This window comes from Mytilus californianus, unplaced genomic scaffold (assembly GCF_021869535.1).
Source record: "Mytilus californianus isolate M0D057914Y unplaced genomic scaffold, xbMytCali1.0.p SCAF_5, whole genome shotgun sequence".
In the NCBI taxonomy this organism is placed as follows: Eukaryota; Metazoa; Mollusca; class Bivalvia; order Mytilida; family Mytilidae; genus Mytilus; species Mytilus californianus.
In genome coordinates, this window is record NW_026262701.1 from 110,683,080 (window position 1) to 110,696,894 (window position 13,815).

General features: G+C 30.6%; 1 protein-coding gene across 1 annotated transcript in view; it reads left to right on the forward strand.

Annotated features, from left to right (window-relative positions):
• Positions 1-12,685, forward strand: part of LOC127700608 (rhophilin-2-B-like) — a 31,497-nt gene extending 18,812 nt beyond the window's left edge. The window contains exons 11-15 of the mRNA XM_052204158.1: positions 614-733; positions 1,664-1,784; positions 3,158-3,311; positions 5,185-5,334; positions 6,974-12,685. Coding sequence (XP_052060118.1) covers positions 614-733; positions 1,664-1,784; positions 3,158-3,311; positions 5,185-5,334; positions 6,974-7,321 — 893 coding nt within the window. The 3' untranslated portion in view covers positions 7,322-12,685. The remainder of the gene's footprint in view (positions 1-613; positions 734-1,663; positions 1,785-3,157; positions 3,312-5,184; positions 5,335-6,973) is intronic.
• The last annotated feature ends 1,130 nt before the right edge of the window (positions 12,686-13,815 follow it).

Genomic DNA, 13,815 nt, shown 5'->3' on the forward strand with positions numbered 1-13,815 from the left:
CATTCTGATTACAGAAGTAAAGGAGTAGGTTCGATAAGGCCCTAAAATGGCCTCTATTTCTAGCTGAAATTGAAAATGAGGATTAAGTGACTAATATTACAATTAATCATAACTGATACAATGATTGACTAGATAGAAAATATGTCTATTTGTTAAAAATTTACGTAATTGCGTTCTATTCATGACGTCACAAATAGCACTCATTTTAATTTTCCATGAAAATTCAGTGAAAACATGTAAATTTCCATTGATTCTTAGACAGGAAACATAGAGCGCAGGTGTCGACAAAACAGATCTTTCAACATAATCTTTGTCATGACATTTTACATATCTGACTAGAATAGTTAGTTTGTCGATGACTGTGCTCTGTGTTTCCTAGGCCTTAATTTGGTTGAATACAGTACAATTTTGTCAAATTTCACAAAAATAACTATTTTTTTATCTATTTGGGATGTTGATAAAAAAAGTTCTATTTAACTTCCTCACATGCCTTCTCATCAACATCAAACATTTTTATCCTGAAACATTGAACTTAATAAACGGGGCCATATATGGCCCATACCGAACTTACTTCTTTGGTTACAGTAGTATAGAATAGTTTTTTACATTACAGATGTAGAGGATGAATATTCACTTCAGTATTTCCTTTCTGCTCATCTTAGTACTGAAGAAGATTCAAATGAGAATAGCAAGATGAAAATCCCACGAAGTCCTGAAGAGAGACTTCAGATAGGTAGGTTTAGTTAAAATAATAAAAACATCAATTTCGCTAAATCCTAATGACCAATTCAGGGTCAAACCATAGACTTGAAAATTGGTATTGGCTGTTTCTCTGTTAAGCATGTATGCATTAAGAGGTTTTAGCAAAGACTGGTCAGATCAGAATCAGAATGTGTCCATGTAGGGTAACGTATCTTTCTGTGGATTGTTACCTTGTGAACTAGCACAATAAAGATGTTGGTCTAGTACAAAGCAGGGTTCATAATGGTATCACATCAACATGCTTTCATCCTGATATGCATGAATAATTTGACATTAGATGTTTAATGCCCATTCTAATATGATATTTTTCTTTCGCTTTGGAAACAAAGCCATGTTCTGTTCTAATTCCAATAAAACATGGGCTGCACGTGATTGACGTCACTATTGAAAATGCAATGTCAGTTCTATTTTAAACATGCCGGAGATTAAAATGGACATTTGTGTTGGTGTTGCTTGCTAGGAAATTAAATAAAATCATTCTAAAAGTAAGTTTACATGTATCTGTCCATTTTTTATCTTGAAACGGTTGATTGTCTATATTGTTTTGTCTTCATAAAATCAAAATGGCTGCCCTTCGAACGTTATTATAGGTTCGCTTCAAAGTACAAAAGTTCAAAATTTTCCAATTAGAATCGAAATAATTCTGTCATGCCATGCTCTATGCTAATTTTAACATGGTAGGCATTATATTTGTCAACATTTTACAATTCGCTAACACTCGGTATAAAGATATTGACAAATATACTGCCTGCCCATGTTAAAATGAGCATAGAGCATGGCATGAATGAATTATTTCTTAAATAATCCATCCATTCATACATTATTGTCAAGGATATTCTCTCATTTCTATATTAGAAAATATGACAACAAATCAATTATTTTGGATTCCCATTATTTTTAGGGAAAGCTCATTTGAAAGAATCTTTGAACTGCTATGAAGAAGCTTTACGTCTACATGATTTATGTAAACAACTTAGAAAGATTGACACCTTCCTCGATATACTGAAAACTTCACACGATGAGTATGTATAATTTACATTAGGAAGTTTGACACCTTCCTGGATATACTGAAAACATCCCACGATGAGTATGTATAATTTACATTAGAAAGTTTGACACCTTCCTCGATATACTGAAAACTTCCCATGATGAGTATGTATAATTTACAAAAGAAAGTTTGACACCTTCCTGGATATACTGAAAACTTCCCACGATGAGTATGTATAATTTACATTAGAAAGATTGACACCTTCCATGATATACTGAAAACATCCCACGATGAATATGTATTAATTACATCAGAAAGTTTGACACCTTCCTCGATATACTGAAAACTTTCCACTATGAGTAAGTATAACATCAGAAAGTTTGACACCTTCCTCGATATACTAAAAACTTCCCACGATGAGTATGTATAATTTACATTAGAAAGTTTGACACCTTCCTCGATATACTGAAAACATCCCACGATGAGTATGTATAATTTACATTAAAAAGTTAGACACCTGTAAACATATTTATATATCAATAAATACATATGTACTTTTTTGTGTCCAGCCTTTTCTACCCTTTTTTGTGGCGCTTTGTTTTCAAGATTTTTCTAAATATTTTGGTGTAATCATTTAAAAGAGTCTCTTATTTTAACATATTGATGAAGATTTAAATTTGCATTATTTTTCTACTCACAATAGTAAGCTGGTTAACAGTATTTGGACCTTTACGATTGCAGTTTTGAGGGTCGGTTGAGAACAAAACTTTACTACAAAAGAGATGATTTCAGCTTCCCAATTGTGAACTTTCCAATTCTATGTAGCAACATTCCAGCAGCACCTGTATATGGAGTATATATATCTCCCAATTGATACAATATTCTAGAGCTTGCATTTGCCTACAAGGAAGCTATTGAACCAAAACATCCAAATGTTAAAGTTGAAATCATCCCTTCAAAAATTGTTCGACCACCATCATGAATTGGTTGACCTTTATGGAATATCTGTGTCACAGATGACGACAGATGACAGATATGTTCCAATTGACGTGATAACAATCTTGTCTTCTTTTTCTCGAATGTGGCCTACCAAATTAGACTTATCACCAAGTTTGTAATTACATGAGCAACACAAAGGGTACCATATGTGGTACAGGATTTGCTTACCCTTCTGAAGCACCTGAGATCACCCCAGGTTCTCTATGGGGTTCGTGTTGCTCAGTCTTTAGTTTTCTATGTAGTGTTTTTGTCTTTTTTCGCTTTTTGCCATGGCATTGTCAGTTAGTTTTTGATTTACTAGTTTGAATATCCCTTTGATATCTTTCACCTCTCTTTTGCAGATTTTTCGGAGTACTGTTCAAATGTTTTACCATGAATTATTACACTAGAATTTGTCATTTTTTATAGATGTTTAAAGAAGTTTTCTGAACTGGAAGAAGAAGATAACTTCAGTTTAGATTTTGTTCTATCACAGACCATCGTTCACAGGTCAGAGAGAACACTAGAAACCCTTACACCAGACTTCAAATGTGTCAAGGTCAAAGATATATTCTCCAGACTGGTATGTTTCAACTTACCAGAACAGATAAAGTGTTATACAGTCTGACCTGCATATAAAGGTGACTTTATTGCAGGTTTGACTGTATTTTATAATTGCATGATCAGTGTTCCAGCTAGGATTTCAAAAGGGCAGGGAGCCAATCATGAAAAGGGCACTTTAACACGATGATTGATATTTCAAAAAGGGCATGTCAAACATTGTCTTATGTTAACTGCAGGGGTTTCAGCTAGGAGTTTTGAGGGGGTTTAGTCACGTTTACGCTAGATGAAAATCAACCTTATTTTGGGTAACAGTATTGAAGGGACCATGCAAGGACGTATATAACGCAGCGGCGTTTTGTAGAATTATTTTTATTTCATTAGTGAAATGAATTGTGCATGTCAGTTAAAATACTACACTAGATCTGAAATACAGTCAGGAACAATACCTTACATTTTCTCCAGGGGCCAACCTGGATCCCAAAACTTTTTTCCAAGGGCCCAGTAGAAATTTTAAGACCCTACCAGGGTATTTTTACTACAGGTACATACTTATTTATAGTCCATATACATGTAGCCCAGTGTTTCTGATTATATTAGAAATAATAAATGAATTATAATAAACCACATTGAGTTTTTCAGAATTAAAATCCATTTAACCATGTCTTTTCAGACTGTTCAACTTATATTTGTAATATTATATATAAAGATATATAAAAAATCCCCCCCCCCCCCTTTTTCCATTTTACACACCCCTAGATGTAGAGTATTAAAGTATTATCAGTTTCACCCCAAGAAAATATTAATTTTTAATGAAATAATCTTAGCAGTTAATCAAAATGAAAATCTTACTGTCTATAAATAACAATGAAATGTAACTGTTTCTTGTTAAAGGGGTTTTCTGAATTTTCCCGCCAAAAAAGCACATGGCTTTCAACAAATGTAAACAAAGCAGTCAATTTGTGATCATGGATTACAGCTTTAATTAATTTAATTTGGATATGGATATTCAATGAAAGGTACAGTCAAGCATTGATTTTACTTTCTTCTGGATTAAAACTAGTTTAAAAGATCAATTTAATAAAAAAAAATCTTTGACATAACAACAGACGATCTACGGATACTTCATACGCAAATTGTCATCTTTTGAGAAATATTGAAATTGAAATGCTGACTGACCGAATTTAATGAGAAAAATTATTACAATGGTAAATTATGAAGTTTAATTAACGGATTAATGACCCATCCGATGTCGATAAGCGGATTATCTGTAATCACAACTTATTACACCTGCTGTAAATGTTAATTAGCTAAGGGTCATAAACTTGTCATAAATATGAAGACAGGTAGAATAATTGTATTTTCATCAAAATATTACGGCAATAAAGGCATGGACTTACGAAAAAGGGCAGGGCGTCAGAAAAAGGGCACAGGGCTTCAGAAAAAGGGCACAGGGCGGCACTCGGGAAAGGGCGGGCGGACCGCCCTGTGAAAACGACCTAGCTGGAACACTGATGATACAGTTTTCCTAGAAATGAAGAGATTTGTTGGGAAATATGCTATGGACAAAATATATTATATGAGCAAGATTTCAGTATTTCTATTGCTTTTATGTATTATAAAAAAATTATTGTTTTTCTATAAGTAAAGATAAGAATATTCTTAAAATCTTCAAAGACCTACAGTTTAGTATCATTATGTAAATTCTTTGTTTATAGATTATAACCAAATTAGTGTCCAATAAATTTAGAAGACCTTCAAATTCAATATTTCAGTAAGTAAGAATTATAAAATACACTTTAAATCTTTTAACCTATCAATTAAATATGCATTGAATTGTTAGGGTCCTTATACAATATTCAATGCTAACAATAGAATATAAATTGAATTTTTAGGGTCCTATTGCAATATTTAATGCCAAGAATGAGTGGTCTGCTCCACGGACTGTGATTCTGAAGAAGAATCATGACCAAGGATTTGGATTTAGTGTTCGTGGAGACTGCCCTGTTAGGATTGCTGAGATAGAACAGGGAAGTGTTGCTGAGGTAAGTGTACATTCTTAGATAGCACAAGGAAGTGTTGCTGAGGTAAGTGTACATTCTTAGATAGAACAGGGAAGTGTTGCTGAGGTGAGTGTACATTCTTAGATAGAACAGGGAAGTGTTGCTGAGGTGAGTGAACATTCTTAGATAGAACAGGGTAGTGTTGCTGAGGTAAGTGTACATTCTTAGATAGAACAGTGAAGTGTTGCTGAGGTTAGTGTACATTCTTAGATAGAACAGGGAAGTGTTGCTGAGGTGAGTGTACATTCTTAGATAGAATAGGAAACTGTTGCTGAGGTGAGTGTACATTCTTAGATAGAACAGGGAAGTGTTGTTGAGGTGAGTGTACATTCTTAGATAGAACAGGGAAGTGTTGCTGAGATAAGTGTACATTCTTACATTATTTAATTGAAGGTTATAGAAATTACAAATAAAAAAATACTGGTTAACAGTCATAATTATGACAGAATGTATGTAGCAAAGTCATAAATATAACACCATGCTGGTTAACAGTCACAATTATAACAAAATGAAAGTAATGAGTCATAAATATAATACCATGCTGGTTAACAGTCACAATTATAACAAAATGAAAGTAATGAGTCATAAATATAACATCATGCTGGTTAACAGTCAAAATTTTAACACAATGTAAGTAATGAGTCATACATATTACATCATGCTGTAAAAAAAGTAATTGATATTACTGCATGTAAGTAGTAAGTCATAAATGTAGGTAAAACTAACCATAAATACCAAAAAAGCTGGTAACCGATCAAAGTATACACAATGTGATTACCAGTCATAAATGCCACACTTTGCTGGTAACCAATCAAAAGTATACACAATGTTGATAACCAGTCACAAATACCACACAATACTGGTAATCAATAAAAATTATACACAATGTAAATTACCAGTTAAAAATACCATACAGTGCTGGTAACCAATCAAAAAATATATGCAACGTTGCTGGTCACCAATCAAAAGTATACACAATTTTGATTACCAGTAATAAATACCACACATTGCTGGTAACCAATCAAAAGTATACACAATTTTGATTACCAGTAATAAATACCACACATTGCTGGTAACCAATCAAAAGTATACACTATTTTGATTACCAGTGATAAATACCACACATTGCTGGTAACCAATCAAAAGTATACACAATGTTGATTACCACCAGTCATCAATACCACACATTTCTGTTAACCAATCAAAAGTGTTTATGCAATGTTGATTACCAGTCATAAATACCACACATTTCTGGTAACCAATCAAAAGTATACACTATTTTGATTACCAGTGATAAATACCACACATTGCTGGTAACCAATCAAAAGTATACACAATGTTGATTACCACCAGTGATCAATACCACACATTTCTGTTAACCAATCAAAAGTGTTTATGCAATGTTGATTACCAGTCTTAAATACCACACATTGCTGGTAACCAATCAAAACTATACATAATGATTACCAGTCTTAAATACCCCACATTGTTTGACATTCAGTCATAGATATTACACAATGTCAATGGCCAATCATTACTATAACACAATGTCAGTAACCAGTTATAAATTTGATACAATGTTGGCAACCAGTTTTGAATATTTGATACCGTTTTTTTTCAGGCTGGTAGACTGAAGGTTGGTGATTTGGTAGTGGCTGTTTGTGGCAGAGACACTAAGTGGTCTAAACATGAAGAGGTTGTTAATTATGTTAGAAAGTGTGGTAATTCATTAGAGCTTAGACTGACAACACCGCTGGAAGTTCCTGATTCCTCTAGGGGGTCATCATCACCCTGTACCCCAAGGTCACCAATGAACATGAAGGGTGATAGTATGTCTAGTCACAGTATTAAAAGTAACCGTAGTAGACTTAGTGCTCCATGGATTTTCATGAGGAAAGGTTCAAAAGAAAAGTCAGACAAGCCTGAAAAAAGTAAAGAGTTAGAAGATGGAGAAATATTTCTTAGATAACAATTTGTTTAAACTGTTGAATGTTGGTTGGATAGCACACTTATGAATTCTAAGTATTTAAGCAGGTTAAGAAATCATAAACTTTAGTGAAAATGTACAGACAATGCAGTGTTCTCCCCAGGGCCTTTTAGCATCATGGTAATGTGATGCTATCTGAAATGGTTTTCTTATAGATTGTGTTATGGATGTGATGCTATAATTTTTAGAAACAAGATGGTATTTCAAATTTCCCTGTTTACCAGGATGCTAAATGAAATATCTAGAGAGAACACTGACAATGTACTTTTTTAATGATCTGTAGCCACATTGTGTGGAAAAATAATTCATTACTTTTCCTTTTAAAGTGTTTGATAATAATTGAATATTTTTCACTTTTTCCATTGGTTTCTAATTACAGTGATATTATTTTTATGATTAATCAGATATATTTTTGGAAATTAAAATAAATTCAATATTGATCAGATATTTTACTTTAGAGATGTGAACTTGTAAATGTCTTCCTACTTCACAATAATTTGATAGAAAAATTACATTTAACCACATTTTTAGGTTGTTATATGTGTATTTTGAGTTTAAGGTATTGTTAGATTATGACATAAAGGCAATGATGGCTACAACTGTAAACCAAAGACAGCATTGTGTTTATATCTTTGTTTTGTCTAGTAATCAGAAATCCATTGTATAGATTGCACATGGTATAGTATGTAGTAAGTTATATATAAATGTAAAATGTGTAATACATGTAGATGTCATAAGTGTAATAATGTAGATTTCGTAGTGTATAATAATACAAAGTCAGGGTAAAATTTACTTTCATGCCAGAAAGGTTTTTAATTGTTCATAATGTTATTTCAGGAATTACAGTTTTACCTAAAAAAAAAGTGATATAAATAAATTTGCATGTGTTCTTTTAATAGTAGAAAAATAGCTGAGGTCAAAGAGCAACATTTGGCAGATGCTTGTCCATGCATAAAATTTTGAATGTCCTACGATCTTATGATACTAAATATTGCATTAAAACCAATAATATATTGAAGTGCCCCTTTTTGAAAACGTATTTCTGAAATAGCATAATTAAACAGATAGATACAAAATGCCAGTAATTCCATATTCAACAATAATAAACATTTATTGAACAGTGCAATAACTTTTTCATTTATCAACAAAACCATACACAATTTGTCTTTTATGAACATTCATTTAAAAATTCGGTCTTTCTTTTATATTCTTTGATAATTTCTCAACAGTATACAGTTTTCTTTTCTATTATCCTCTGATGTATGACTGCTACTTAGTGAATATTGATTTTATATGTCATTCGTTGAAAATGATGGCATAGGGTCAAATTTGTTTTAAAATAAATTTGATGTCTTATAGAGACTTATAAGAGGATTCAATAAGATTTCTTATTCTCCACATTGATTAAAGGAGAAAAAATATTGTAATGTAATGTGGAAAAAAATTAAATCTTATACAGTTGATTTTTTTAATTAAAAAATTGTATATTTGTCAATAGATTTATCACTGTTTTGGAATGTCAGCTTTGTCTATATATTTTTGCAATGATAACTTAGCACATGATTTATAAAATTGTTTGAAATTGTATATATTACATTAATTCTGTGCCATGAAACAATCAAAATTCCCCTGTGTCAAATGAAAAAATCACTAGTTTTTATAACACTTAAGTGCTATATATATATTTGTGCTTTTTTTGTCCTGTTTTTGTGCTGGTTGGTAATTTTGATAATTTTTGCATATTTTGTATTTGTTTCACTTCAGAGTTAAGATATTTCTTTTGTTAGAAATTTTGGGCTTCAGGCATAAAAGTCCATATGAATTTTTATCCTTAATAGATAATTTAGATAATCTGCAATCAATTCCATCTTCATGCCTAATATATCATGTACTGTGTTACAACTCTAGATTATACTGATGAGGAAAGGTAACACTATGCCACCGAAAGCTGAATTTTTAGTTCAGTCTAGGTGGCCGAGTGATCTAGAGCACTAGACACGGTGCAGGCGATGTTGTTTCGATATCCCAATAGTATGAGTTCGAATCCCGGCGAGGGAAGAACAAAAATTAACAGATTTAACATTGTTGTGCTGATATTTAGAGTAATCATGTTGTCTATACTGACATACATTGTGTCTCTATAGACATACCTATTTTTATAATGACATTGTCCATACCAAAATAAGAGTAGCAGTATTAACTTTGATTAGAGCAGATTTTCATTTTCATTAAAGAAGTAATTCTAACATTTTTCCAGTAATATTGATTGTCCGGTAGGCCTTTCCATTTCTGTGATATAGCGTTAAATGAACAGACTTATATAAGGGGTGTAATTACCAACTAGTATTGTAGTAATTTACTCATTAATGAATTTTATTGCCATCACAGGGTTCATTGTATATATATAAAAACTGGTACTTGCCAAGCCAGTATTGTACTTAATGACATTATGTCATAAAAATGTTATATTTATAGATTAATTTTAAAAGCCATAATGTATTGGCCGTTTTAATTTAATTACAAGAATAGTAAGTTTCAAAATGAAAACAAATACACTGTTTTTTATGATATTATGCAATATATAAATATTTTATTCATATTTCTATTATATACATATATATATATATATACTCAGATAGATAGTATTATGACTTTGCTCACATTGATTCATTACTTTTAGTTCTACATATTTGAATAAGCATTCTGAACAATGGATATTTAACAAATGGCATACCATTATTTTGATTTTGTCCGTCAAACATTTAAATTTATAATACCAAATTTTTTAGATTCTGAATAGGCATAAATACATAACAATCAAAGAGGCAACCTAAATCAGTAATTTTTTAAAAGGATGTTAGTAAGTCTTTATATGATTTGTAAGTTGAAACGTATTTGCTTATGAAAACTTTCACATATTTAACTGTTACTTAAATGTTATCAATACATAAATATGATTAATGATTTAAAATCATTTTTGACATAATCTAATCAAACTTAATGCTTCCAACAGAGCTTTTTATTACTTGTTATGTTATAGATATTTTGTTAATGATTTGTGCTGTATATGTTTGTTTTAAGGTGAGAGGTCATATATAGATTAGTAGTACTATATACATGTGCACAAACTAAAAGAAACTCACTGTGTATAACCATTATTTGCACAAGAAAAGTATATAAGATTGTTTTATGCATGTTTTTATTTCATAAGTATTCCATCCAAAATTTTATGTATTAAATAATTTTCTACTTGAAAAATTTAAGCTATGCGTTTATCTTGGTTTACAATATCATGTATTTTAAGAGCCACTCTGTGTAAAATACCAAAGAATTTGATCACACTCATGTATCCGTTGACAGGTCTTTTTGAATTAAACCTACTTGACAAGCTTTTTGTGTGACATTTGTACGTGGACCTTAAACAACTATTTTTCTGACCAGACCACAATACTACCGGTATTTAGTTTTCAAGCCATTTGTTTTAGCTTCAAATTGTGAATTATTTGAATGTCAGCATTGATTGAAAAACATGAGAAAAGAATTGTCAGTATTTTTATACTTGTTGAAATGAAAATAATTTTATTGATTAGGGGTTTCAACCATTAAAGGCTTTGATCATTACACAGAAGGGCTCTTGAAAATAACCTTATCAGCATTATTCATAGACAATGGTATATTTGATAATCAAACTTGATTTGGTTTTTTGGTCCAAACATCAATAACAGAAATAGTGATATTTTAATTTTATTATTGCGAATACAGTATAAAATGCTGCTTGTATGTAATCAATTTTTCTGTATTAAAGTTGTAACAAATTAACATATTTTTTTACATTCATGAACATTATTTATATTAACTTTCCAACACAATGCAGCATGTTTTAACACTTAATTTATCTTGCAAACAAGGTTAGTTTTATTATATAAAAAAATAAAAGGTAGTCCTGATCATGGGATATAAAGTGGATGATACTAGTGCTGATCATCTGACAAAAAATGATTGATACTGGATTTCTGGAAATATGATAATAGGTAATGAAAGACAAATTTGACAAAGTATATTGAAAATAATTGTTATAACTTGTGTCCAGTCCCTTTTGCTATTCTAACAAATAAAGTATGTTAAAACTAAGTTGGCAAATATGCAATTCATATAACCAGAATAATTCACTTGTTACAACCTGCTCACTATGATCACATTAAGGGTACCAGGCTGAATACTACTGATGTAGAATTTATCTAATTTCCTTTTAACAATCCTGCTATTTTTATTAACATTAAATGTTTGTTACATATATTACAAATAATAATGTTTTATTAAACATAAAATTATTGATTATATAATGTTTTGCCTTGAAATATCAAATAACACCCTGGCATAACAGAAATTTTGAATAGGAACTTGATGCTGAAATTTAAATCATCAGGGTCATTTGAAGTTTATAATTTAACTAGTGAAGGTCATTTGTGGTATGTCCAAGGTTAAAAAGTAAAGGGTCATGTCAGCCTAACCAGAGTATATTGGCCACAGTAGAACATTGTATACAATACATTAAATAAAGTGTGTTTTTTTTCTTCCAAATTGATGGTTGTGAGTTAGTAAACTGTAATGCAGGTTTATTTGGTACAAATTGAATGAGTTTGAATATCCCTGTGGTATCTTTCGCCTCTCTCTTATACAAAAAGACCTTTTTAAAAAAACATTTTTGATATAATGCAAAAAAATAATAGCTATTTAAAAATGTGCTTGTTGAAAACTGTAAAAACATTCAATGTTAAGTTATGGCTAAATGGTAGTCAAAGTTGTTAAACACCCCCTAGTAGTAGTTGAATTTTAATTTGTCAAAATCAAAAACGTAATTTCTAGTTTATTTACCTTGTATATTTTTGCATTATTTTAAAACATGGCTAGATTTCGAAAAGCTTTGAGCAAGTGATAATTTTATTACAAATAATCAAAATATTGACAAAACTTAATTTTGTGTTTACATTTTTAAAGTATATTTAACATTATACCATGTACTTAATTTTCCCTCATATTTCATTTAATTACTTATAGTGATAACCAGTTAAATTCTCATGTAATTGATATCTAAACAGTGCAACATAGATGTTGCTATCCAACGATGTTAGTATAAATCAAAGCAAATACTATATGTGTGAACATACACATCCTAATAAGTTGTGAAGTTTTATAGATTTATTGTGACGTTTGTTAAAGAGGTTGTTATGAAATTGATATTTTATGTTGAATATTTACATATATATATATTTGATCACAGTATTCAATTATACAATTTTGTGATGTTAAAGCAATAAAAGCAATAAATAAATACTTACAATATGATGTTTAAAGTTTGATCTTTACACTGAACTTCCTGAAGTTTCATTTTCCATGTAGTATGCTTACCTCAATGACATTGTGGAAGTAAATGCCACAATGTCAATACTGTAAATTCAGAAATTATTGCGATGTTTTTATTATTGCGAAAAATGCGACAGGGTTATAATCGCAATAATTTAAACTCGCATTTTGAAATTTTTTATATGAATTAAACAGGATTTTTCTCAATATCGCAAAAATTAAAATTGCAATAATATCTGAATTTACAGTAGTTCAATCCTGGACAGTACCAAACCAAAAATTTTGAAACTGCTACTTATTGCTTCTCTTCCAAGAGTACAGAATTTAGGAGAAATGCTGGTCTACTCTCTGTTAGAAAATATGTTTCGTTTAGGATAGATGTCTTCCTTCAGACGGTTTTCTTGTGTGTTAGGTAGTTAAACTATCTTCCTCTGTGGGTCTAGTGCAAATCAAACTATACATTCATATGTCATTAGTATGTTTTAACCCTGAATACCGGTTGGTGGACATCAAGTTACAAATATTCTGGTAATTAAATGGAGGAATAGCAGAGATTTCCAAAATATAACTGTGACTTGATTGTAAGTGTTTCTCTCCACCTATTGCAGTTTATTCAATATTCTGACCAAATTGCAACATGTTTTATCAAACCAAACAGTTCAACTGGTAAGAAATTTGAAGGAACTGCAGTAGAAAAAAGTTGTGTAAGTGCAAGGTGATAAAATACAGCATACTTACAAACCTATAAGACTTAAATTCTACTTCATTGATATTATGAAAAAACATTCTGTTTTCTATACAAATCTTGATTGTAATTGTTATGTGAAAGATGATAGGTAGTAATTTTTGAATTGCTGTAAAAATGTCCAAACTAAGCTTTCATACAATTTTTCTTTTAAAAAGTTTTCTATATTCATAAGAATCAGACATCGTTTGAATTAAAACATCTTATATTCAGAATATGTGAGATTACAATACATTGTTTATAAGTTTCAATGGGAGATAATCTAAAATCATTGATCTTTTGAAATATTGATCTTATCTCCCTTTAAAACTTCAAGAGAACAAGTCATATTAAAGCTTAAAGTATATTTTACCAAGTATTTTAAAGA